The sequence below is a fragment of the Schistocerca cancellata genome, chromosome 3 (genome assembly GCF_023864275.1).
Source record: "Schistocerca cancellata isolate TAMUIC-IGC-003103 chromosome 3, iqSchCanc2.1, whole genome shotgun sequence".
Taxonomy (NCBI): Eukaryota; Metazoa; Arthropoda; class Insecta; order Orthoptera; family Acrididae; genus Schistocerca; species Schistocerca cancellata.
The window spans coordinates 507,861,948-507,889,070 of NC_064628.1; the positions used below are offsets into that span (position 1 = coordinate 507,861,948).

General features: G+C 40.2%; 1 protein-coding gene across 1 annotated transcript in view; it reads left to right on the top strand.

Annotated features, from left to right (window-relative positions):
* Positions 1–27,123, top strand: part of LOC126175289 (phospholipid-transporting ATPase VA) — a 361,539-nt gene that overhangs the window by 279,724 nt on the left and 54,692 nt on the right. Inside the window, 2 exon segments of the mRNA XM_049921954.1 lie at positions 8,142–8,315; positions 23,525–23,942. Coding sequence (XP_049777911.1) covers positions 8,142–8,315; positions 23,525–23,942 — 592 coding nt within the window.

Here is a 27,123-nt window from a genome sequence, read left to right on the forward strand (position 1 = left end):
ATTTGTTCAGATGTGTAGTCTACTTTTATTATAGCTGCTTGTTTTTTTTTTTTTTTTTTTTTTTTTTTTTTTTTTTTTTTTTTTTTTTTTTTTTTTTTTTTGTTACTGATTGTGAAATAATGCATGCCTGGTGTAAACATCAAAGTTCTCTTCCATTCCTGTACTAATTCATTATTGTAATTTTGGTAGACACTTAACAGTACAAAGGTCATTAGAGCAGATCATTAGGATCGTGATTCTGTGTGTTATTTAGTGGTATGCTTTTTAACTCACTGAAAGGTTATTCAAGACTTACAAGTACTGCATGGTTAACATTTGTTATGATTCAGAAATAACTAAAAACAAATGGGATTATTTAGGCTAATTATTTGTGTCACTTTGCAAGTTTGGATGTACCTGCAGCTCTTATGCAAAAGATTTTGCCTTGAGTGAAAATAAATAACAAGAATCACAAAAGACAGTAGTTACAGCAATGTTTATTGAGGTTCATTTATCCAGAGCAGTTAGTTAATCAATGTGATGTAGCTGTCTGTTTTTATTTTTTCAATTTAAATTTTTAAAAAAGTATTTAGTTGGAATTGTTTTAAGGTAGGTTATTTTGAAATTTGCTGTATAAGGCAACACAAATTTGACTGAGATAGTGTATGGTGTGGTTTGGATTTAGTGGCAGCACTTAGTGTGTAGTTAAGTAATACAGAAAGATAAGTAGCCATCACTACCTCCTGTCAATTATGTGTAGGACCAAAAAACGAAAGGGCAGACAACAGAGAAAGAGTAGCAGCCAAACAGAGACTACAGGCACGCCATATAGTCCATTGGAGCAGTCGCAGAGACTTTGAGACTTTCCACATTGGCATCAACTAGTGTTTAAAATATCAGTGCAGACACAGATTGCTTTGTCCATCTGAGTCTTTATTGCGTGTACATATTGTGGTTCATTGGTGCCTATAGGACTCACATTAACGAAAATGATGTAACTATTTTACAACTGAATTGTGATGGTAAATGGGAAAAGACACACACTATTTAATTATAGTGTGCACAGGAAGTAAACTTCAGTGTTGATTGGTCTCTAACTCTGGCACTGAGTTAATGACAAAGTAATTTATATTGAGAGCCCGTATTTTATCTTTCTTGGGTTACTGAACTTGATACAGCCCTTTCTTGAACTTCATGGCTCCAGATTTATTTATTTATCTGCCCTAAAAACCAGAATATCATTATTGTAAATTAGACAGCAGTACAGGTTCTGTTTTCACATTTTACTGTTGTTTGATGGTGGTATTTTTTTGTAGATAGGTAAAATATTTAGTTGTTAGTTCTAAATGTGCACTTCAATGTAGCACTTATGTGGAGGATGCTGGGAACAAAAGCTTATGATCAATTCATATTGCATTGGCTGCTAGGACAAGACTCACCTCCTACTCTCATGGCACCCAGCCTACAGCTTGTAAATGAAACGTGTGTAAATGGGTTAATGTTGTAGAGGTGACACTAAAGCAAGCATCACCTTAATGTTTGAGTAATCAAAAATTCAATTGTACCACTGTGAAATAACTGTTGACGTGTTCTTAATATTGCTTATGGACACTATAAGCTGTTATTAGGTGGAAGTAAAAATATTTACTAATGTAAATAATTCAGAGTGGCACAAAGTTAGCCAGTTTTCACTAGAGAGGGGCCAATATAAAGTGTGTGATTAATGCTGTTTTACAGCATGAAGCATTCATCGTTCAGCAGCCAAATTTATTTTCATTATGTACAAACAACATAGGTGATTCTGAGACAGTGTTCTAAATGAGAGAGCACACTAGTAGTAATTTATCCATGTTTTCTGTTTCACCTTCTGCTTGACAAATATTTCAGCAGGGATATTAAACAAATTGCACTGTAAGACTTACTCATGGAACCCTTTTTACTACTTTGAGAGACAGATTGGTGAGGAAGTTGTGTGAAAATGAACCAACTGCCTGAGCCACCAATGAGACAGAAATATCAAAATGTGGTGAACATTCCTTTGTCTTTGTAAACTGATGCATCGTTAGAGAGATACCTGTCACAATTCGCTCAGTAAACAAAAGTCTGGCAGTATGTCTTAAGATACTGTGGTTAGAGGAACTGGCACTCAGATGTGACACAACCACATTGACAGGGTGAAATGCTACACATGTGTTTGCACTTTCTTTGCCTTCCAATAGTAAAATATATTGGAATGCAGTACATCAGGAATGCTATTTAGTATCAACTCCAGATCAACAACTTACTGCAGTTACACATACAAATTATAAGATACACAGGTTAACCTCTCACCCTACCCCCTATCAGCTGATTAGTTAGGCCATAGTAATCAAGATGGTCAATCATGTGTTGAATCAGTGTTTAGCCATGTACTCGAACCTGTGCAAAATGTATGCATCATATGACGTGTATTTCGGTGCAATGGAAGGAACTGCAAAATAATGAACAATGTTTGGGCACAACCAATAATTTTAACCCTAGGATGCATGGTGCCGAAAACACACATGAATGCATATGCAGGGCCTCCGAGGCCCTGCCTTAAATTAAAATCTTCCTCTTGTCATATAATCATTCTTTGGAGTTAAATGTATTTCTGTCAAATTTATTGTCATATTGAAAGATTCCTAAGTTACAGTAACAGGACGTGGTGGGCCTGATTAATATTTTATTAACTTTTTAAAAAAACTCTAATAAAAATTCTCTGTTAGTTACAGCCACTTACATACAACATATACAGATAATTTTATTAATTCACTTGAAAGTGCAGTTTACATTTTACAACATTTATTACAACCAATTTCTTCAATTAAAAGATACTCATTATTCACAATAGTATGTACATAGGCAATATTTTGACAAAAATTTATTATTCATTGTTCACATAAAATTGCGTTTTTCTTAGTTTTCAACATGTGACAAACAAGAAGCACAAAGAACACCATTATGTTCCCTACAAATGTTGGTTTTACACTTAATGCATGTCATAGCACTTTTCCTGTGTTTATTATATGGACAATAATTGCATCTTCTTCTTTTTCCTGAAACAGGTAGTTGTTTCGGCAGTATATCTTTTTGAACACCACATCTTTTCATGGCATCAACGATTTTCTTTGGAAAATTAGGGATCTGAATATGAAGTTCCATTAGTGGTCTTACCATTTCCTCTGCTAAATCTCTTAGAAACAAACGCCTTTTATCACTTCTTACACTATGGTATGACAGATGTTGGGCGGAAAATAATATTTCACTGTTCATTGCTGTGACGTCCATCATATTCATCCATAATGCAAATGACCATCTTCTTGTTTGTCTCTTGCAAGTGTAATAACGAGTTTTCTGGTCCATTTGATCTACTCCACCCTTCGTAGGAGTTATAGAACTTTATTATATCTGGTTTCTTTTTTGCATGAGTTTCATCAATGTTTATCATGATGCATTGTGCTAATGAGAACTACAGACTTTTTCTTTTTGGGAACATAACTCACCATTTTAGTGTCACCTCTAAATGCAAAACAAAGAGGAATGAATCAATCTTGAGGCAGATGGTTTGATCTCATTAGGAGTTCTGGTTTATTTTGTTTGATTGTTCCCACCTCTGTAATTTGATTCTGAAGCATCTCTTCTACCAGCTGCACACTAGTAAAGAAGTTGTCAACAGTAATAATTTTTGATGATCCTTCAATGATTTTAGCAAGATCTTCCACCACATTCATCCAAGATTTTTCTGAACAGGTTCATGGGGCTTCCTTCCCGTGTAAACAATTCCGTCTAAGCATATGCAGATGTAGCATCCATAACCAAAATATTTTTATGCCATACTTGGCTGGTTTAGAGGGCATATACTGAGTGAAGCTGCATCTTTCACTGAATGGTACTAGCTGTTCGTCAACTGTGAGCGAATCATTGGGAATCATTCTGTTTCTAAACTTGTCAAGAAATAGTTCCCATACATAGCGAACACCTGCAAGTTTGTCATCTGCAGTTCGAGCTTCATGGGTACGCCTGTCATCAAATCTAATCATTCTCCTTGTATCCTAGATTCTATTTACTGACATGTAGGATTTGCCTTTTCATCCAAGAATAATTTTCTAATAGGGACATCCCAACTCTTCTCAACATCAGAAAGCAGTAAAAGACCAAGAAAACCCTCCATTTCAGCAAGCAAAACGTTTTTCCATGTTTCACCACGTAAAGCAGCCACTCTCCTGCCTTCAGTATTTGTGCAGTTGATGATTTCCTCTAGTATTTTTTTGGAGATGAAATAGCCCCAGGCATCCTTAGGTTTACAGGTTTTCAAACCACGGGCTGGACCAGGTGCTTTCTTTACGATAGGCGTACGAAAAGATGCAGGAGGATCTTATTTCCAAATCGTTCCATTCCGACTAATGTATGTGTGGTCTTCTATACCTTTTTGTGGTGGTTCTTCATTTTCAGACTCTGATGAAGTAATATTATCAGAAGGACTGTCATCTGCTTCAATATTCACATCTGCAGGTTCATTGGCTGATTCTTCACTACTTGCATCTTCAAAAATATTTCCTTCCTCGCAAGAATCATCTTCTTCAAACCACTGAGCCACAACACTTTCAAAATTAGCTGCATTGGCATGTAAGTGACTCTCTTGCTTTGCGTGTCGAAGCCACAGCAAAAGGCACGTCTCTCGAACAGCAGCTTGTGCAGCCCTAAACGAGTCATACTCGTAACGATATGGTCCTTGCAGCAACAAACAAACTACAGAAGCAATGAGGCTGGCAAGAGCAGCACAGGATAACAATACTATGCAATAATAAAACATTTGATAGCAAAAAGATCAAAAATACACCGACATCGCCAATATGTGAAAGTAGTGGGTGTTATTTTTTAGTTATACTATTACTACTACAGCTTCTGCTGCTGTTGGCACTCCTGTTACCAGAAATACCACTACAGCTATTGTTGAATTAATAACTGCTCCCAAACAAATGTTGAAGACAATATAGGCTAAAGAACATTTATAAATGTGTGAGGGCTTCTGAAGCCCTGCTTATGCATTCACACACAGTGTATGGGTAAACGTATTGAATTATACAAAAAACTTAAAAAGGTATCTCGTTCAGACTTGATAGGAGGAATTCCACAGTGTTAATGAAAGAGTACTGGAAAGCAGTTTGAAATCAAACAAAAAAAATTACAGAATTTTTTTAAAAAATGAAGACATACCAGGGCCTCGGAGGCCCTGTATATGCATCCTAGGGTTAAGATGTCTGGGAAGTAAATATGGTACATTCATCAATAAACATAAATGATTTATTTGCAAGTGGATAATGTATGAGTAACAATTTATAATTTAATAGTCAGTTTACATTAGTTATGCTTTGGAAACACCTGTAGAAAATTAGTAATTTTTAACTGTGTGATAGTTTTCAAAACATTGAGGTACATATTACACAGCTTGTCAGTTTTTGCATTACCATATCTTTTTTTAAACTTAAGGTAGTATGTTTTGTAATAATGCTTCTGCTCTTTGAATTTCATACTCAGTGCAATTCTGGTTCATTTTCATTTGTTTTTGTTGTAAAGACTGCATGGACTACAATCATAACATGGAACCCTGCTATTGTATTATCATAGCAAACAATACCAGTAATTCCCTGTAGTAATCAACAATACATTTCAATCTGAAAGTAAGGTTTCATTGACTTCTGTTTTGCTCAGTCATTTCTGCACTTCCGTCTTTTGTAGAAATAATATAGACGTCCCGTTTGCTTCCACTTCAATGCTAATATGCTATTGCAGCTTGTCTTGTGCATTCCACTTGTACGTAAAAAAAAAAATTCTTTAATGAAATCATCTGCCTTTTTTCAATTAAAATATACTGTCCTAAGGACAGTTGTTCCACTTGCAAGTAAAGTTACAATCAGAGTAACAGTTCTTGTGAATAATAACAATTATCGGTATACAAAGTGTGTATTTTATTTAATATTGACTTTGACAGATCCATCACAACAATTTCAGGTGAATTATAATAGAGATCTGTTTTATCATTTCCTGAATATATTTTTAAATTCAAGCAATAGCCCAATACTGATTCACTCATCTATTACAGTTATATCCCAGATCCTACCCTCTTCATGGGATTAAGTTGTGTATAAGACATACATCCCATAAATTTCATTTACAGTTCATCAGTTGCTATGTTCTCTTCCATTATGTAGACTTCTTACAGTTTTTTATTTAAATGGTGTATCATAGGTGTGACTTAACATAGTTTATCCATCTTTCCAATCATATCTGATTTAATTGGATAGATAAAAAAAATCTACTCACCAAGTGGCAGCAGAACACACACGTAAAAGGAGGTTATAATTAGGCAAGCTTTCAGAGCCAGCGGCTCCTTGTTCAGGCAGAAGGGTTGAAGGGGAAGGAAGAGGGATGAAGGAAAAGCACTGGAGAGGCTGAGGAAAAGGGGTAGATTTTGAGAAAGTCACCCAGAACTGTGAGTCAGAGGAGGCTATCCCAAAATCTACCCCTTTTCCTAGACCTCTTCAGTCCTTTTCCTTCACCCCTCTTCATTCTCCTTCAACTCTTCTGCCTGAAGAAGCCACTAGCTCTGAAAGATAGCTAGTTATGATGGCTGTTTCAGATAAGTACATCTGAATATTTGAGCCACTATTAGGCATAATAAAAAGTACATTTTAATTTAATTTCAGTTGACAGGGATCCATGTCTCATCAATTTTCTTTTTGTATTTTCATTGATCATTGTTTGTTCTGTATGTCCATTTGCTGCTGTGACAGTACTATCCTAAAACAAAGTGCAGTGTTGAACATTATATAAAAAAGTGTTGACTCTTTTGAATTTCCGTTTAACTGCTCTACTACTGGTGCTCTTGTGCCCAGAGTGTCGTATATTCCCATATTTTGGCTTGTTATTTTCTTCTTTCCTAATCTGTTACTTCGATGATTGATCACAGATAGTGTCTTCATCATCAGTGTAATCTTCACTGGTTAATCTTCTAGGATGATTTCGTATAAGAAACACAATAACCATACCATGAGTCTCATTATTGGCAGGATCTACAAAATCACTGTCCGAAGTAACAACACACTTGTCACTAGCTGCATCATTGTTATATGTCCTTTCTACTGGCACAGTAGGTGTATTGCTTGTGAGCACAATGAAGAGATTCATGTAATTGAAGGAAGTGAATATGGATATCTTTTGAACCAAGAGTCCAACTCATGCTCTTGTCATTTGTTCTGAGTGATGCACCATGAACCAGGCTCATCTTGTTTAAGTGTGATCCACACAAAATACCACAAGGCAGGCTCATGCTTATTATTTATGGCCCAACTTCTTTACGGTGAGTCTTGCCCATGCTTGAAGACCAAGGTAATAAATGAGAGTTATCTTTATTGGAAGACAGAAAACAGAATAAGGTCTACCTTAGTTTACAGAAATGTTGCATGTGAGGGGCTTTCTAGCTTATCAGAGCAGAGATATATAGTGAATTTGAAAGTGACAGGTTCACGACATCTGTTGCTCTGGGAAAACAGCCGTAAAAACCCATTTCATATATTTTGTAGTACATATTATTTATGCTGATATGGTAAGTTTTGTGTCTGTGTGGATGATATTTGATGCTAGATTTTTGTATCTTCAGCTGTATAATTCTTACATTAATTTGTCAAAAATATTTACCTGAAGATGCTGAAGCCAAAGCTATGTGCGCCATCTTAACTTCAAAATGCACTCATTTACCCGTGAAATGCCAATAGCCTAATACAGGTTATTTTGAAAGTGAACAGAAAACAATAAATAATGTAGCTTACTATTTTAGTTCCCGGTTTTATTAATGACTGTTCTTTTCAATGCTATCAATATCATATGTAACATTAATGGTGCTATCTTTCTTGTGAAATTGTATTAGCATACATTGTTGTTTTTTTTTCTTTCTCTTTTAATTACAGTGATAAAATTTAGAGAAACACCACATGCATTGATAAGTGTACTAAGTCTATCTTCCATTATATTTTAGTCTCTGTTTTACTGTCTCACAGGAAGGAATTATAGCAACATTCTTTTTTATTGCTTCAGCAACACAAAAATGTCATTTTAGTTTACATGAGCATTTTGGTCTACAGAAATTAAAAACACGGCCTGGTGTTCCTCTGCCACTGCTTGTCAACCCACGTCTCCAGGAGGAGCTGGAAGCAGGTGCTCGACCCTCAGTGCACAGCCAAAGACTGCAAGAATTCCTACTGCTACTTGCTGTTTGCAACACAGTTGTTGTTTCCCAGCATCCTCACCATGACATTGTAAGAGCTCTTTTAAAACATTATAAGAATACATTATTTGGGAAGTAAAGTGATGAATTTATTGTAAATCTATGACTTGTGAATCTGCAGATACAGGTATATGTTTATTGTCCTGTTACTGAGTGAAGTTGTGCATTGGTTAGAACAATAGATCCACATTTGAGAGGATGAGAGTTCAAATCCCCATCTGGCCATTATTTCTGTGACTTTCCTAAATTGCTCAGGCAGATGCCAGGGTGGCCTCTTGGAAAGGGTATGGCTGATTCTCCTCCGTAATCCAAGCTTGTTCTCCATATGTAATAACCTCACTGTCAGCAGGACGTTAAACACTAATCTTCCTCACTTCTTTCTGCACTTTATTTTTCTGCTAAATTACTTACACTGTTCTGCACTTAGACTTAGTGGCAGCTGAAGGTGACATGGTACTTACGAATCATCATCTCAAGGAGAAACAAGAGCTTTGCATTTGCATAAAAATGTATCTGGATTAATCATGTCACAGGCACTACCATGACTACTCATGTTAGATTTGTCCTGCACAACACTGTTACTTGAGCCCATCCAGTTGTGTGAGTTTATGACCACCATATCAAATGTGGGAGTCTCAGTTGTTTTATAGTCTTAGACATCATGGTGCTTAAAATTGTTTTCGTTTGTCAGGTCCACATACAGTTGGATATCTGCTGAAAGCATAACTACAGGCTTTCATGTAAAATTGTTCATTGGCTAGTGTTGTTTTGGTATTAGGTTTTTGCTGTCTGACTTCCAGAGTTCAAATGTTACATAGCTTAGAAATCTAAACATTGCAGATTGGCAATGAATTTTAGTTTAATTAATTACTGCTTTTGAAGATCTATGATGAGATTTAACCTGTTAATTGAAATACTAATTACAACTTAATGTTTACTTGATGATCTCTATAGCGGAACTAAATATTTCGCATATCACAATATTTGGCACTTTTGAGAGGGGGGGGTGGGGGTGGGAGGGAGGACATTACTTCAGTAGTAGTATTTAAAAAAATTAGGTTGCACTGATCAGATGGAGATACACTGTTATCTCTCTGGTTTGACTGAATTCTCAGTACTCGATGATTAAAAAGACTTGCACGTGAAACATAAACTTATTTTTGATATAAATAAAATAGAAAGAAACAGTCCACAAGGGAAAAATATATTAAAAACAAAGATTCCATGACTTACCAAACGGGAAAGTGCTGGTAGATAGACACAATAAAAAAACACACACTCAAAATTTCAAGCTTTCGCAACCAACGGTTGCTTTGTCAGGAAAGAGGGAAGGAGAGGGAAAGACGAAAGGATGTGGGTTTTAAGGGAGAGGGTAAGGAGTCATTCCAATCCCGGGAGCGGAAAGACTTACCTTAGGGGGGGAAAAGGACAGGTGTGTGTGTGTGTGTGTGTGTGTGTATATATATATATATATATATATATATATATATAGAGTTATAATAGAAGGAAACATTCCACAAAGGAAAAATATACCTAAAAACAAAGATGATGTGACTTACCAAATGAAAGTGCTGGCAGGTCGACAGACACACAAACGAACACAAACATACACACAAAATCCAAGCTTTCGCAACAAACTGTTGCCTCATCAGGAAAGAGGGAAGGAGAGGGAAAGACGAAAGGATGTGGGTTTTAAGGGAGAGGGTACGGAGTCATTCCAGTCCCGGGAGCGGAAAGACTTACCTTAGGGGGAAAAAAGGACGGGTATACACTCGCACACACACACATATCCATCCACACATATACAGACACAAGCAGACATATTTAAAAACAAAGAGTTTGGGCAGAGATGTCAGTCGAGGCAGAAGTGCAGAGGCAAAGATGTTGATGAATGACAGGTGAGGTATGAGTGGCGGAAATTTGAAATTAGCGGAGATTGAGGCCTGGTGGATAACGGGAAGAGAGGATATATTGAAGAGCAAGTTCCCATCTCCGGAGTTCGGATAGGTTGGTGTTAGTAGGAAGTATCCAGATAACCCGGACGGTGTAACACTGCGCCAAGATGTGCTGGTCGTGCACCAAGGCATGTTTAGCCACAGGGTGATCCTCATTACCAACAAACACTGTCTGCCTGTGTCCATTCATGCGAATGGACAGTTTGTTGCTGGTCATTCCCACATAGAATGCATCACAGTGTAGGCAGGTCAGTTGGTAGATCACGTGGGTGCTTTCACACGTGGCTCTGCCTTTGATTGTGTACACCTTCCGGGTTACAGGACTGGAGTAGGTGGTGGTGGGAGGGTGCATGGGACAGGTTTTACACCGGGGGCGGTTACAAGGGTAGGAGCCAGAGGGTAGGGAAGGTGGTTTGGGGATTTCATAGGGATGAACTAAGAGGTTACGAAGGTTAGGTGGTCGGCGGAAAGACACTCTTGGTGGAGTGGGGAGGATTTCATGAAGGATGGATCTCATTTCAGGGCAGGATTTGAGGAAGTCGTATCCCTGCTGGAGAGCCACATTCAGAATCTGATCCAGTCCCGGAAAGTATCCTGTCACAAGTGGGGCACTTTTGTGGTTCTTCTGTGAGAGGTTCTGGGTTTGAGAGGATGAGGAAGTGGCTCTGGTTATTTGCTTCTGTACCAGGTCGGGAGGGTAGTTGCGGGATGCGAAAGCTGTTGTCAGGTTGTTGGTGTAATGCTTCAGGGATTCTGGACTGGAGCAGATTCGTTTGCCACGAAGACCTAGGCTGTAGGGAAGGGACCGTTTGATGTGGAATGGGTGGCAGCTGTCGTAATGGAGGTACTGTTGCTTGTTGGTGGGTTTGATGTGGATGGACGTGTGAAGCTGGCCATTGGACAGGTGAAGGTCAACATCAAGGAAAGTGGCATGGGATTTGGAGTAGGACCAGGTGAATCTGATGGAACCAAAGGAGTTGAGGTTGGAGAGGAAATTCTGGAGTTCTTCTTCACTGTGAGTCCAGATCATGAAGATGTCATCAATAAATCTGTACCAAACTTTGGGTTGGCAGGCCTGGGTAACCAAGAAGGCTTCCTCTAAGCGACCCATGAATAGGTTGGCGTACGAGGGGGCCATCCTGGTACCCATGGCTGTTCCCTTTAATTGTTGGTATGTCTGGTTTTCAAAAGTGAAGAAGTTGTGGGTCAGGATGAAGCTGGCTAAGGTAATGAGGAAAGATGTTTTAGGTAGGGTGGCAGGTGATCGGCGTGAAAGGAAGTGCTCCATCGCAGCGAGGCCCTGGACGTGCGGGATATTTGTGTATAAGGAAGTGGCATCAATGGTTACAAGGATGGTTTCTGGGGGTAACGGATTGGGTAAGGATTCCAGGCGTTCGAGAAAGTGGTTGGTGTCTTTGATGAAGGATGGGAGACTGCATGTAATGGGTTGAAGGTGTTGATCTACGTAGGCAGAGATACGTTCTGTGGGGGCTTGATAACCAGCTACAATGGGGCGGCCAGGATGATTGGGTTTGTGAATTTTAGGAAGAAGGTAGAAGGTAGGGGTGCGGGGTGTCGGTGGGGTCAGGAGGTTGATGGAGTCAGGTGAAAGGTTTTGTAGGGGGCCTAAGGTTCTGAGGATTCCTTGAAGCTCTGCCTGGACATCAGGAATGGGATTATCTTGGCAAACTTTGTATGTGGTGTTGTCTGAAAGCTGACGCAGTCCCTCAGCCACATACTCCCGACGATCAAGTACCACGGTCGTGGAACCCTTGTCCGCCGGAAGAATGACGCTGGACCGGTCAGCCTTCAGATCACGGATAGCCTGGGCTTCAGCAGTGGTGATGTTGGGAGTAGGATTAAGGTTTTTTAAGAAGGATTGAGAGGCAAGGCTGGAAGTCAGAAATTCCTGGAAGGTTTGGAGAGGGTGATTTTGAGGAAGAGGAGGTGGGTCCCAGATCTCCAATTGCTTTCTTTTTCATTTCAACCTCCTGTTAAACTTTCCACCTTCTAATACCATGTCACCCTCACAACACCCCCACAATAACCCCATTAAGTTTTATTTACATTCCCTCCGCAAACATGCCTTCACCCTAGCCAGATTACGCTCACATATTTTATTTTCTCAGGCTTGTCTGAAATTTGGCATAACCCCCAAAGGCCTCACACTTAAAGTTCCCATCTCTGGCTGCAACCCTTCTTTCCATCAGTCCCTATACCAGTTCCAAACTGAACAATCCATTGCCCTCACCCACCTAATCCTTCACCTACACATCAACTCAGCCAATGAACACACCCGTCAACTCCTATCCTTAATAAAAGTCCTCAATCTTTCCTCTCCCACATCCACACCGGCTATTCAGAGCATCCTCCTACAGGCCAACCGCCAATTAGAACAGCATGCCACCCTTCACCTCAAAAAACTATCCAATCTCCTGGTTTCCCACCTCCGGAAAGGCAACTCACTCACCCTTCACAACCTTTCCAGCAAACCTCAACCACCTCTCATTGCACACAAACCCAGTCTCTCCCATCTACTCAATCTCCCACTTCCAGCTCCACTCCCTCCAAAACCTCAAAATTCCGATCAACACAATCTGGCACCACAACAGCTTAATTCAGTAGTTAACCTTTCCTCCAAACCTCTCTCCCAATCCGAAACCTCTGTCCTATCCAAAGGCCTCACCTTCAGCCCCACTCCCAGATTCAACCAAACAGCCCTCGTCAAAGATTTACTGTCCTACACTCGTACTCTCTGCTGGAAGTATCACTTTGCCACGAAGAAAAATGATCCTAATCCTACCCCTAATGATCCAACTCCCCAAAACACTATCCAAATTGAACCCTGCCTGGAACAGTTCCGTCCTCCGTCACAGCGGGACCCACCTCCTCTTCCTCAAAATCACCCTCTCCAAACCTTCCAGGAATTTCTGACTTCCAGCCTTGCCTCTCAATCCTTCTTAAAAAACCTTAATCCTACTCCCAACATCACCACTGCTGAAGCCCAGGCTATCCGTGATCTGAAGGCTGACCGGTCCATCGTCATTCTTCCGGCGGACAAGGGTTCCACGACCGTGGTACTTGATCGTCGGGAGTATGTGGCTGAGGGACTGCGTCAGCTTTCAGACAACACCACATACAAAGTTTGCCAAGATAATCCCATTCCTGATGTCCAGGCAGAGCTTCAAGGAATCCTCAGAACCTTAGGCCCCCTACAAAACCTTTCACCTGACTCCATCAACCTCCTGACCCCACCGACACCCCGCACCCCTACCTTCTACCTTCTTCCTAAAATTCACAAACCCAATCATCCTGGCCGCCCCATTGTAGCTGGTTATCAAGCCCCCACAGAACGTATCTCTGCCTACGTAGATCAACACCTTCAACCCATTACATGCAGTCTCCCATCCTTCATCAAAGACACCAACCACTTTCTCGAACGCCTGGAATCCTTACCCAATCCGTTACCCCCAGAAACCATCCTTGTAACCATTGATGCCACTTCCTTATACACAAATATCCCGCACGTCCAGGGCCTCGCTGCGATGGAGCACTTCCTTTCACGCCGATCACCTGCCACCCTACCTAAAACATCTTTCCTCATTACCTTAGCCAGCTTCATCCTGACCCACAACTTCTTCACTTTTGAAAACCAGACATACCAACAATTAAAGGGAACAGCCATGGGTACCAGGATGGCCCCCTCGTACGCCAACCTATTCATGGGTCGCTTAGAGGAAGCCTTCTTGGTTACCCAGGCCTGCCAACCCAAAGTTTGGTACAGATTTATTGATGACATCTTCATGATCTGGACTCACAGTGAAGAAGAACTCCAGAATTTCCTCTCCAACCTCAACTCCTATGGTTCCATCAGATTCACCTGGTCCTACTCCAAATCCCATGCCACTTTCCTTGATGTTGACCTTCACCTGTCCAATGGCCAGCTTCACACGTCCATCCACATCAAACCCACCAACAAGCAACAGTACCTCCATTACGACAGCTGCCACCCATTCCACATCAAACGGTCCCTTCCCTACAGCCTAGGTCTTCGTGGCAAATGAATCTGCTCCAGTCCAGAATCCCTGAAGCATTACACCAACAACCTGACAACAGCTTTCGCATCCCGCAACTACCCTCCCGACCTGGTACAGAAGCAAATAACCAGAGCCACTTCCTCATCCTCTCAAACCCAGAACCTCTCACAGAAGAACCACAAAAGTGCCCCACTTGTGACAGGATACTTTCCGGGACTGGATCAGATTCTGAATGTGGCTCTCCAGCAGGGATACGACTTCCTCAAATCCTGCCCTGAAATGAGATCCATCCTTCATGAAATCCTCCCCACTCCACCAAGAGTGTCTTTCCGCCGACCACCTAACCTTCGTAACCTCTTAGTTCATCCCTATGAAATCCCCAAACCACCTTCCCTACCCTCTGGCTCCTACCCTTGTAACCGCCCCCGGTGTAAAACCTGTCCCATGCACCCTCCCACCACCACCTACTCCAGTCCTGTAACCCGGAAGGTGTACACAATCACAGGCAGAGCCACGTGTGAAAGCACCCACGTGATCTACCAACTGACCTGCCTACACTGTGATGCATTCTATGTGGGAATGACCAGCAACAAACTGTCCATTCGCATGAATGGACACAGGCAGACAGTGTTTGTTGGTAATGAGGATCACCCTGTGGCTAAACATGCCTTGGTGCACGACCAGCACATCTTGGCGCAGTGTTACACCGTCCGGGTTATCTGGATACTTCCTACTAACACCAACCTATCCGAACTCCGGAGATGGGAACTTGCTCTTCAATATATCCTCTCTTCCCGTTATCCACCAGGCCTCAATCTCCGCTAATTTCAAATTTCCGCCACTCATACCTCACCTGTCATTCATCAACATCTTTGCCTCTGCACTTCTGCCTCGACTGACATCTCTGCCCAAACTCTTTGTTTTTAAATATGTCTGCTTGTGTCTGTATATGTGTGGATGGATATGTGTGTGTGTGCGAGTGTATACCCGTCCTTTTTTCCCCCTAAGGTAAGTCTTTCCGCTCCCGGGACTGGAATGACTCCGTACCCTCTCCCTTAAAACCCACATCCTTTCGTCTTTCCCTCTCCTTCCCTCTTTCCTGATGAGGCAACAGTTTGTTGCGAAAGCTTGGATTTTGTGTGTATGTTTGTGTTCGTTTGTGTGTCTGTCGACCTGCCAGCACTTTCATTTGGTAAGTCACATCATCTTTGTTTTTAGGTATATATATATATATATATATATATAATAGAGGGAAACGTTCCACGTGGGAAAAATATATTTAAAAAGAAAGATGATGAGACTTACCAAACAAAAGCGCTGGCAGGTCGATAGACACACAAACAAACAAACAAAGTGTCTATCGACCTGCCAGCGCTTTTGTTTGGTAAGTCTCATCATCTTTCTTTTTAAATATATATATATATATATATATATATATATATATATATATATATATATATATATATATATATATATATATATATATACACAAGCAGACATATTTAAAGGCAAAGAGACATAAAATTTCGGTGGTTTTGTCACCCCTGGTGATCCTCCCCCTTCTAACATGAGACTGATACCTTTTTAGTTTAATAGTAACAATTAAATGACTATCACACAAAACCAAAACAAAGTATATTAAGTTAAGATTGTTCTTGCAACTCAACTGTCCTTTGCAATGGAGAAGTATTGTTGGTTGGTTTATGTATTTCGCTATAGAAGTCTATATCATCACTGAAATAAAGCATTTTTCTTGGATTTAATTTTTAATCTATAATAATTTGCATATTTTTGCCTGTTGAAAGTTTTCTTTTTGAATTGATGCATCTCTGTGGCTGAGATTTATCTAAACTCCAGCATTATTTTAAAGTAAATATTCAAATTTTATTAATCTAAGTACCACAAAATTGAGGTGGTTTGGGTATCTGATACATGAATGTCAACCAGATCTACAAAAGGAAGAAGGATCTAGTAAAACTTCCCTACTTCTTAATTTTTGTCAGGGGCACAGGCCCTGCTGCTCCGAAGTTTGATGTTCGGAATCTGATAACAGGCAACCTCACACTCCACCCTCCTCCCTTTTGTACTCCCAACATCTCAGAGGTGACCCAGTCTCGATGCTATGGAGCAGTTTTTCTGAGAAACACTTACAATACTAAAGAAAACTGATAAGAAATCTTATTAACATTAAGACAGGTAGGTGATCTCATACAACTTGAATAGGAACCGATCATTCTGTGACCCACAGCAATACGCAGTGACATGATTGAGTTAAATATTACTTATTATCACATAACTAGTATACAGTCACATAGTATAAGTATAATCTCTATTTAATTGCAGATTATGTCGCAATATATAATATACTGCCTTTCTCTAACAAAATTTTCCTCAAACACTTTTCTAACAAAAGTTTCCCATTAGAAACATAGAATGAATTTACTACTCTAACAAAACTCTCTTCCCTTAAGTAAAAAGAAACAAGCTGCTTTATATATGACAAAAGTAATGAGAAACATTTACAGGACACATTTGAAAAATAATAGCTTCAGTAAATACAGTTTATTAGTGTCGTTAATGTTATACAAACCTGGTGGAAGCAGCTATTTTTGAAGCCATTGTTGTTTGCTTTCATGTGTGGTGAAATGACTGCTGAGTCATAACAGAACTTATCTCCTCATAAACTGTAGTATCAGAATGATTTTGAGAAAAATTGGATAATGTCATGAAAAAATTTCCTGAAAATGCTATGGTAACTGGGAGAGATTTCAGCTTTCCAGCTACAGACTGGGAGAGTTACTCAAATAGAACATTTTTCTGAAGTTGTCCTTTGTTAGAGAACCAACTCATGAGAACCAAGATCTTACACCTTATGGTAACTGATAGATATGAAATGTTTTATTTAGTTAAATTAGAAGAGGGAATTGTAGGCCATAAGGCTAGTGCAATGTCAGTGATTCAGTGTATTAAAAGGGGTATTAAGGAAGGTAAGTAAATATTTCTGTCCAGTAAATGTGACAGGAAGCAGACAGCAGTTGGTCATGATCATTCAACACCGATCATGTATTTCTGGGGGTGACAGTGTGCAGTATTAATGAATAAAATGTAAGAGTATTATAAAATATGCTTTGGACATGTATGTGCTTATCAAAGTTGTGAGGGACTGGAAAGACTCGTTGTAGTTCAGTAGCTCTGTTAGAAAGATCTTTCAAACAAAAGAAAGTTTCGCCACATACATATTTAAGTAAAATCAAAGCAGTCTTGACAAATGAAGTTTTGACAGAGCCATAGTAAAAGTTAAGATAGCAATGTGAAAAGTGTTTGATGAATTTACAAATTGTGGACTGATCTGATGGAAAATCCCGGGTTTTCGTCATGCGTTAAGTCAGGAAACACATCAAAATCATCTGTCCAGATTATATTTGGAACAGAATGGAGGGTGATAGAGAGAAGATTGTGATACTGAATTTTATTTTTGACTGAAAGTTGAAATGATGGATATTGAGATTATGATGACACAGAAAATTGATTAAAATTGCATCTGGACCTTAAGAGGTACTTGTGGAGTTTTAAAGAAAAAAAGGTACAGATCATTCATGTTTTCAGGGTGGGTTGCGAGACTTGTGAACATAACTACAGGCATGTAACGTTGATTTCAGTCTGTTGTTATATTATCAGATGTGTACTGTGGTTGCACATTAGGACTTAGGACCTCCGTAGAGAGCTTTCCTCTTCCTCTGTAGGAAGTAGCATTGATTTCACAAATAGGGACCTTTGGAAACTCAGTTTCTCTGTTCATCAGTGAGATATGAACGACACTAATCTAATGGAACCCATGATGAATGCATGTCCCTTGATTTTTGGAAAGGATTTGATACTGTTCAGCATTGTTACCTAATGAAAAAGTAAACTGTCCAAATCTCTATGATTCTATTGAGACATTTCACAATATGTGACTCAATGAGTTAAAGATGCAAAGGGGACTTGGGCTTACCTTAAGGTAGTGTTATAGAGCCACGATGGTAATGGTATGTTGGGTAATGTTAGAGTGAACACAAGTAGAATGACCATGTAAAACACCTGAAAAACATATACCAAATGGAGAATTGTTGGAAAAATTGTGGGAAGCGCATTTCATTCACGAATAAGTATGGGACTCTTAGTTGGTAAGACTTAGAAAAGATAGGTAAGATCACAACAATGGTGCTTCATACCTTCACAGGCTCGTTTAGTAATAGTGAAAGTGTGGCAGATATATTCTTCAAATTCCAGTAGCAGATGGTGCAAGAGAGGTGCTATGCATCAGAGAGAAATGTATTGCTAAAATTCCTAGGCTGTGAGGTCTAAAATCAATGTACAGGGTGTCCATAAAAGAATGTCCCAGTTTCATTGGTGTATTACAACAGTTTAATTTAAGCTCTTTACAACAAACAATACATCTTTACAACAAACAATACATCAAATTGGAGGTTAACTAACCTACCTTTTCTAAGAAAATGTTCAGTATGTGCATCTTTAGTTACATGGGGCAGGCACAACCTAAAATCCAGTTTTTTTCCACATTATGTTCAACAAGTGTGGAGTAAAGGAAGCATTAGTCTCTTCAATTTGATGTCTAAAGTCTGGCAAATCATTAGGTAGTAGTGGAATGTAGACATGATCTTTTATAAAGCCGCAAAGGAGAAAATTGCTTAGTGGGAGGTCAATGAATGTGGATCTCAGAAGAAAAGATCTCCGTCAAGTTGACCATTATGACCAACCCAACAGTGAGGGACTTAAACATTCAACCACATTCATACAAAGAAATGACAATCTGGAAAGACTACATCTTGTTGTCAGATAAAGTTTTTAGTTTCATCTTCTAATGGGGTAAAGAGCCATTCTTGCATCTTATCCAGAAAAGCCACCTGTGTTACAATAGTTTCAGAAAGGGGGGGGGGGGGGAGAGAGAGAGAGAGAGAGAGAGAGAGAGAGAGAGAGAGAGAGAGAGAGAGAATATATTATCCATACACTTAACTTCGGCACGCAGTACAGGAAACATTTAGTTTCGGTGAATCTCTTTGATATTGTACAGGTTCATGAGGATGTTCTGACTACCAGGTATGAAAATTATGGGTATTTACCTTTCCACTCAAATGAAAAGTTACCTCATCATTAAACACCACACAGTCAAGGAAATCATCTTCCCACAGCAAAACTTGACGCCCTAGTCAATTGGTTTTATAGCATGCGCCAACTGTAACTGGTATGGTCGGGTGTGTGAACATTTTCTTAAAAACTTTCACACTGTTATCTTTGCAACTGAAGTTTAAGACTTGGTTTCCAAAAACAACTTTTTAGGACTTTAGAGGTAAGATGCTCTGATGCAGTCGACATCCTCTTCAGACACTTTTTGTTGTCACATGCTTTTCCATTTACATACACATACAATCATTTTGAATTGACTTTCACCTGTGCTTATTTAAAACTGTTTGAGTTTGCACCTTGAAAATGTTAGCCATCACTAAGTTGATGTGTACTTACTTTCCCTCCCTTCATTTGTGCGCAACTCACAACAAATGCAGATGGAACTGTGCCATCGTTTAAGAAAGAAACTAAATCCATGTAGATAAATATATAAGCCTATGTATTTAAATTTGCCCTTCCTAATTTTCAAACAGCTTGAGTGCAGTTCTTAGATAAACTTAATACCGATATAGTAAATAATTAATTAAGGAATAAAATTAACAACCCATTGAATAGTGGAGGCCTTCAGTTTGTCACAAGACTGAGAGCTTTGCTAGCTGTCGGATGCCATTTTTTCATGCTAGAGTACACATACATGCCTCCACCCCCTCCCCCCACCCAACACTGCCCCTTCACACACACACACACACACACACACACACACACACACTTGCATGGCTACAATGTGCAGGCTCTGTGCACTGTGTTGGGACTGCAGAAGCATTTGGTAGCTGTCAGAGTGCCTTTTGCAAATCAGCACCCCTGCTGTTTGGGGAGTCGTTACGTTTACTCCTTAAGTTATAGACTTGATACCATTTTATAAGAGAATTTAAAATCACTCCCTGTTTGTGTAACCTCGCATATACACTTTAGCTAAACTTCTATCCCTGTGATCCAGTTAGAATTATTGAAACCTATGAAGTATTTGTTATATTGAAAATTTTGACACATCTTTCACAATCTGTACTATTCTTCCCTGGTACCTACACAGTAGCAGAATGACTTTTGTCATTGTACCACAAATGTCTTTATTTGTTCGTTGTTGCATGATAATGAAAAGCACTCGCCCTCAGTACTTTTGCACGGATCCAAAAGTGTGGCTATGAAATTAACTTGTCATTTCACAGAAAACTCTTCAGAGATAAGGCCAAGTACAGACCCAGAAAATGTGGAGGTGCACAAACTTTTAGTATAATTGCGGTTGACAGTTTTAAAGAACTAACTTCACAGTTTGTATAGCTATTTTCTCCTTTATTGCTGAAGGTAATTGGGCATCTTGGGCTTAAACAGTCAAACCTGCACAGTCCATTTTAACCTGCACAGTTCATCTCATTTATATCTATCATCTGTCAAGAGAATTTAAAGGCAGATATCCTCTTAAATAATACTGATTTTCATTTGATTGCTGATTAGTGAAAACCATTAAGAATATCAGTGAAATATGACACCCTTGCTCAAAACTGCTTACACTAAAAATAGGCCTCTTATGCATAGTGTTTAACCACAGCAGCTACAATCTTTCAGGAGAGATAAAGTATGCCTAGATGATAGAAAATCACCTAGCAGTGCGTGGTCATGGTAGTGATGACAAAGAGAAAGGAGAAAGGACATGAACAGGGTGAGAAAACATGTGTATTGTGCTAAAATGCTGGGATAGTTTTGGCTGATGTACATGATAGATGGCACTACGTACACGACAACATCAGGTGGGTGCAGCATATGCACAGTCATTGTGGCTGCGCTCATTCCTGCTGACTTAGTGGAAGTGGGATGGCACATTGCATGAATGCAGACCTTGGTGATACGCATCTGGCATACGGAGCCACTGATTGCAGTGGACGAGGCACACAGCAGTTGTATTATCAATGTTACCCCATGAGGAAAACTCCCTCCCACACATTCTTTGCATGCTTGCAGGGAAGGTTGTCCACAAGGGGATTATTCAGTGAGGAGAGACAACAATGTGAGCAAACAGCAACAGCTTTAGCCAATGAGGAGATTGTGCTGGAGCTGGTACAAAACTATGCCAGTGCCAGTATGTGGGCTATCGCCTATTGTGTCGGGATTGCCCACAGCAGCTTCTGGAGGATCCTGCATGACAACTCTATGTACCTATATCACACCCAGTGTTGTGCAGTTACTGGACAGGATGATTTTACTCCATTAGGTGCACAGCGGTACTTACAGGTGCGCACAACAGTTCCCTGTTTGCCAGCCACCATTTTGTTCACCGATGAGGCGACCTTCATGCGGGAGAGAATGTTCGACCCACATAACACCTATTTATGGTCAGAGGAGAACCCACATACAAGAAGAACCCAAGCAGCTCAGAGGCAGTTTTCAGTTAATGTATCGGCCGGCATTGTCTGATGTCACCCTGTCAGGCGATACTTGTTGTCTCAACATTTGGAAGGTGCAACCTGTTGTATCGAGCAAAAGTCCACTTATTGGTCCAACTGTGGCTTTTTTCTTTGCTCTGGGAAGAGACTGAGTGGGTACCATAAATATAAAATATTAATCACTTTATTACAACAAAGGTAAGAAGAATTAACTAACTATGTACAATCTATTTCCACAGGAATGTCATGAGTATTCACAACTGTCTCTGAACATTAACTTTTCACTTGATTCAAACAAATAACAACTGTCTCACTCAGAGTACATTTAACAATAACTTTCACTTACTGTTGTGCCTAAGACATTTAGTACACTGCTGGCCTTCTAGAAGATGATACTGTCGATCCAGACTAGTCTGAGCAGTCTTGTGCTCAGCCATAAGTGGAAGATCTGATGCAGCGGTTTAGCGAAACATTTCTGGGCATGGCTATGCCAGTGTCATTAGTTCGTTGATGCAGCTTGCAATGACTAATCTTTTGTTGTAGTGGCATAGTGAGGTACTAATCTGGCATTGGCAGTTCACTCTTTGGGTGACATCACACAATGTAGCTCATCTTTCTTCAGCAAATATTGCTGCAGCTATTGGACAGGATATGTGTGTGTATACCGGATGCAATGAGTCATGCCTCAAGGTTTCGGCATGATGAAAGCCTCTCACATTACAGCCTTGATGTGCATCACCACCTGAATGCAACATGTTGTCAACATTGGATTGGCCAGCAAGACTGCCAGATCTCATTTGCCTTGACTACTACCTCTGGGGATACATCAAGACACTGGTGTACGAATCCCCCATTAACAGCGCCGAGGAACTTGTTGCACAAATCATTGCAGCTGCTAGCAAAGTTCGGGATACATATGGTATTTTCCAGATCTTCTATGCGCTGGAGATGTGAGGCCTGCATCACAGTCGGGGGGCAGTAATTTCAAACACCTTCTGTGATGATGATCTTCATGTGTTTTTGTTCTTATTTTGTGGTTTCTCCTCGTTAATAAACATGTTTTCTCACCCTGTTCCATGTCCTCCCTTTGTTGTGTTTTGTGTCGTCACTACTATGCCAGAAAAGCGTTTCTGACCATGCATTGCTATGTGATTTTTTGTCTTGTAGATCTACTCTCTCACTTCTGAAAATTTGTAACACAGTGCTGAAACACCCTGTATAATAGAACAATATATGATAACAAATATTTTATTTTCCTTTAGCCCAGTCCATGTAAGCCTATAAACACTGGTAAATGGTGCCCAATTTTAACTTACAATAACTGAAAAAGTAACATTAGTTCAACTTAGCCCTTTTAAGAGCTCATTCAGTGGTTGCTACCACATTCAGTGGTTGCTTCACTGAAAACAGAAATCAGCACTAACACAAGTGGCTCTGCAAAATGATGGTGTATTCTGTTCTGCTACAGTGTTATTTCTTAAGTATTAAATATCAATATATTAATCTTCAGTGTAAGACATTTTGCGCTATGTAAGTTTAAGAAATGTGCATAATTTTTATTGCAGGTAATATAAGTATGGAAATATAATGAAAAAATGCCATTTTACTTCTACATATCTCTTTAACGGAAACCTTTTTTAATTTTCTATATTTCCAGATAAACTCTTATTTTCTGTTTTTCAGATGAATGCAAGTGGTGTGATAGAACAAACGGCAGACTCCCTGCCTGGCCGTGTTGTACCTACTTCAGTTCCTACATCTGTGCCTGTGACAGGATGTCTTCCACGAGTTGATACAGCACCTGCACAGTACACATTACTGAGTGAATCGAGGTCCGTGACACCTTCACCTCCACCTCAGCCTTGCTCCATGGCCACTGCTTCTCCTCTTAGCTCATCACCAGGAAGCAGGCCAAAAGTTCTTGGTGTGCCATCTTTGCTTGTTGTACGTAGAGCAACCACTCCAACACCATCACCCTGTGAACTGAAGCCTATATTTGAAGCAGAAAGTCCTGATGAACTGGCACTCGTGGATGCTGCGTACAGTTATGGTTGCCGTTTGGTGAAGAGATCTCCCCAGGTTGCAACTGTTTCTATGCCAGGTGGGTCTTAATGATAAACTGTCTCTTATAATTCAAACTGCAGATTCGGGATTGATTGTACCATTCAGGTTGAGGATAAATTCTAGTGATTATACAGAGGCAGACAGTTCCAGCTTACATTGTTCTAAATTTGAATATGAAAAATAAATAGCGTAACATGTGAAAAAATTAGCAGTAACTGTGACAAAGCAGTGTTAAATAAAAATCACATCTTTCCCCCCTCCTGTTTTCTGAACAGCTTTTTCCCTTGCCTGCATCACTTACTCGTGGGTTACTTAGCACATTATGTATCACTAACCTGTCATTTCTTCCGATTTTTGTGAGTTTGTCTATAATTATTTACTTGTGCAGTCTATTCTGTTTATTTATTCTTCATATTGTAATTTTTGTGCATTATGTTTTTGGTATCTTACTGAAAATCATAGTTCAGATGCTTCCAATTTCTTCTTCTTGAGGTACATATTTAACTTTTTTGTAATGCTTCAGACATAAACCTTCAGGAACATCATCTTCAAAGTCTGTGTTAGATATTGGGTCCTTTCTTGAAGAAAACTTTCTTTTGACTAATCACACAGCTTAAGATGTCTTGCTTTCTTTGACTATCTTGTGTATTGTTGTGCGTGACAAGTGTCTCTGGTCACTGAGGCTGCACTGCAGATTGCAACTTTGTTTGATGGGAGAAACAATCTGGTGTTGGTGATGGTAGTAAGGAGGCGGCTTGGGTGGGGAGGGGAGTATCAAAGATGTGGTGGGGACAAGGTAGGGCTGCTAGTTGGCAAGTTGTTGGAATACAAGGCTGTGTAGTGTTGGAGAGGGAGCAGGTAAGGGGCTACATAGGTGAAGGACAAGGACTAGCAAAGGTAGAGGCCAGTGGGGGGAGGGTTTACAGGAATGAAGGATATTATTGCAGGGGGAGTTCCCATCTGAATAGTTCACAAAAGCTGCTCTTGGTAGAAAGGATTCAGATGGTACAGGCTGTGAAGCAGTCATTTGTGAATCCTGTTGTGTTAGGCAGCATGTTCAGCAACTGGGTGGTTCACCTATCCTCTGATTGCAGTGTCTCGGTGGTGATTCATAGGGACAGATGGCTTGCTAGTTGCATCCACTTAGGAAGCAACAAAGTGGTTGCAGTTTAGTTTGTTCCTCACTTGACTGCTTTCACAGAGAGCCCTGACTGGGCTGGACTGAAGTAGATGGCTGTGGAAGGATGTATGAAACATGTCTTGCATCTAGGACTGTTCCAGAGAGATGAGACATGAGGCAAGAGATTGAGAGCAGGGATAGGGTAAGGATGGTCAAGAGTACTGCATAGGTTCAGTGAGTGGAGGAATACCAATGTGGGAAGAGTGGAAAGGATAGTGGGAAGAATATTCTGAATTTCAGAGCACGACAATAGGTAGTCAAAACCACGTCAGAGAAGGTGGTTCAGTTGCTCCAGTCCTGAGTGCTCAGTCATGAGGGGAGTGTTCCTTTTGTGGCCAGATGGTGGGTATGTGTGAGTTGGTGCATGAGTGGAAAGACAAGGCGTTAGATTTGTTTCCGTATAAGGTTGTGAGGGTGATTTCGATACATGAATGTCTCCCGCCTCCTGGTATATTTGGAAAGGAACTGCTTGTCACTACAGATGTGATGGCTGCATGCAATGGACTTCTTGGTTTGGAATTGGGGCAGCTGTTGAAATGGGGGTGTTACTGGTGACCGGTAGATTTGATGCAGATGGAGGTAGTGATGTAGTCATCTTTGAGGTGGAGGTCATTGTCAAGGAAGATGGCTTGCTGGGTTGAGAAGGACCAGTTGAAGTGAATGGGGTAGGTGTTAAGGTTCTGTAGGAATATGGATGTCATTAATGAATCAGAACTAGGTGAGGGATTTAGGATTCTGGGTGGTTAGGGAGGATTTTTCTAGAAGAGCCATGAATAGGTTGGTGTAGGATGCTGGCATGCGGGTACCCATTCCCTAAACACAGATTTGTTTGTAGGTGATTTCTTCAAAGGACATGGAAGTGTGGGTAAGGGTATAATTGGATATGGTGACCAGGAAGGAGATTCTATGTTTGGATCCTGTCAAATGTTGGGAAAGGTAGTCCTCAGTAGTGGCAATACGATGGACATTGCTGATGTTAGGGTAGAGGGAAGTGGCATCAATTGTGACGAGTAGGGTGCAGTGTGGTAAAGTACAGGAACTGTGAAGAGTCAGTGGAGGAGATGGTTGGTGTCTTTTATATAATAGGGCAGGTTTCTTGAAATAGGCTGAAGGTGTTAGTCCACGAGATCTAAGATTCTCTTAGTGGGGGCACAGTAACTAGCCCCTATGGGACATTCTGGGTGGTTGGTTTATGGACATAGGAAGCATGTAGACAGTATGAATGTGGGGAGTAGTAAGGGTGAGGAGAGACAGACCCAGGGGAGAGGTTCCTTCCTTCTACATGCTTCCTGAGGTCCATAAATCCAACCAGCCAAGATGCCCCATTGTTGCCAATGTGACCACTAGTCTTATTCCCCTTCCCCTTCCTTCCATTCCTACCCTAACCCCGCCATGTCTCTGCACACTACCCTGGTATCCCTCCCTGTCTCTGCCCAAGTCTCTCCTCCCATCACCCATGCCAGATTGCTCCTCCCATCAGAAGCAGCTTCAGTCCACAGTCTGGTCACAGTGGCCAGAGACATTGATCACGTGTGTGTGAATTGTGCTTGTGTGAATGTGTGTGTGTTTTCTACTTCAGAAGAAGGCCTTTTGGGCAAAGGTTTAAATGTACAGCAATATTTTTGTTGTGTCTGCCTGTGACTGTCTCTCCTCTATATAGTGAGTAGCAGTCTATCATTTTCATAAGACTGTTATTACTCCGTCCTGGACTTCCAGTTGTTCAATAATTTTGTTTCTTAAGGCTATACCAATATTGGCCTACTCATTTGGAGTAGTGAAATGGAGTAACACAGATCTAGAAGCACTCAATACACTTACACGATCACAATACCACAAATATAGAATACATCACATACATTCAGCATCAGAAAGAATCTCATTAAGCAGAAAGGAAGGAGGAAGGAGATTTATTGACATAAAAAAACCTACATTATGGAAAGGTAGACAATTTAAGAAAATTCTTTCTAGAACAAGCAGAAACTAGCAAAATACACAAAGCAATCACGCATATAAATACATCGGCTACACCACTGCAATT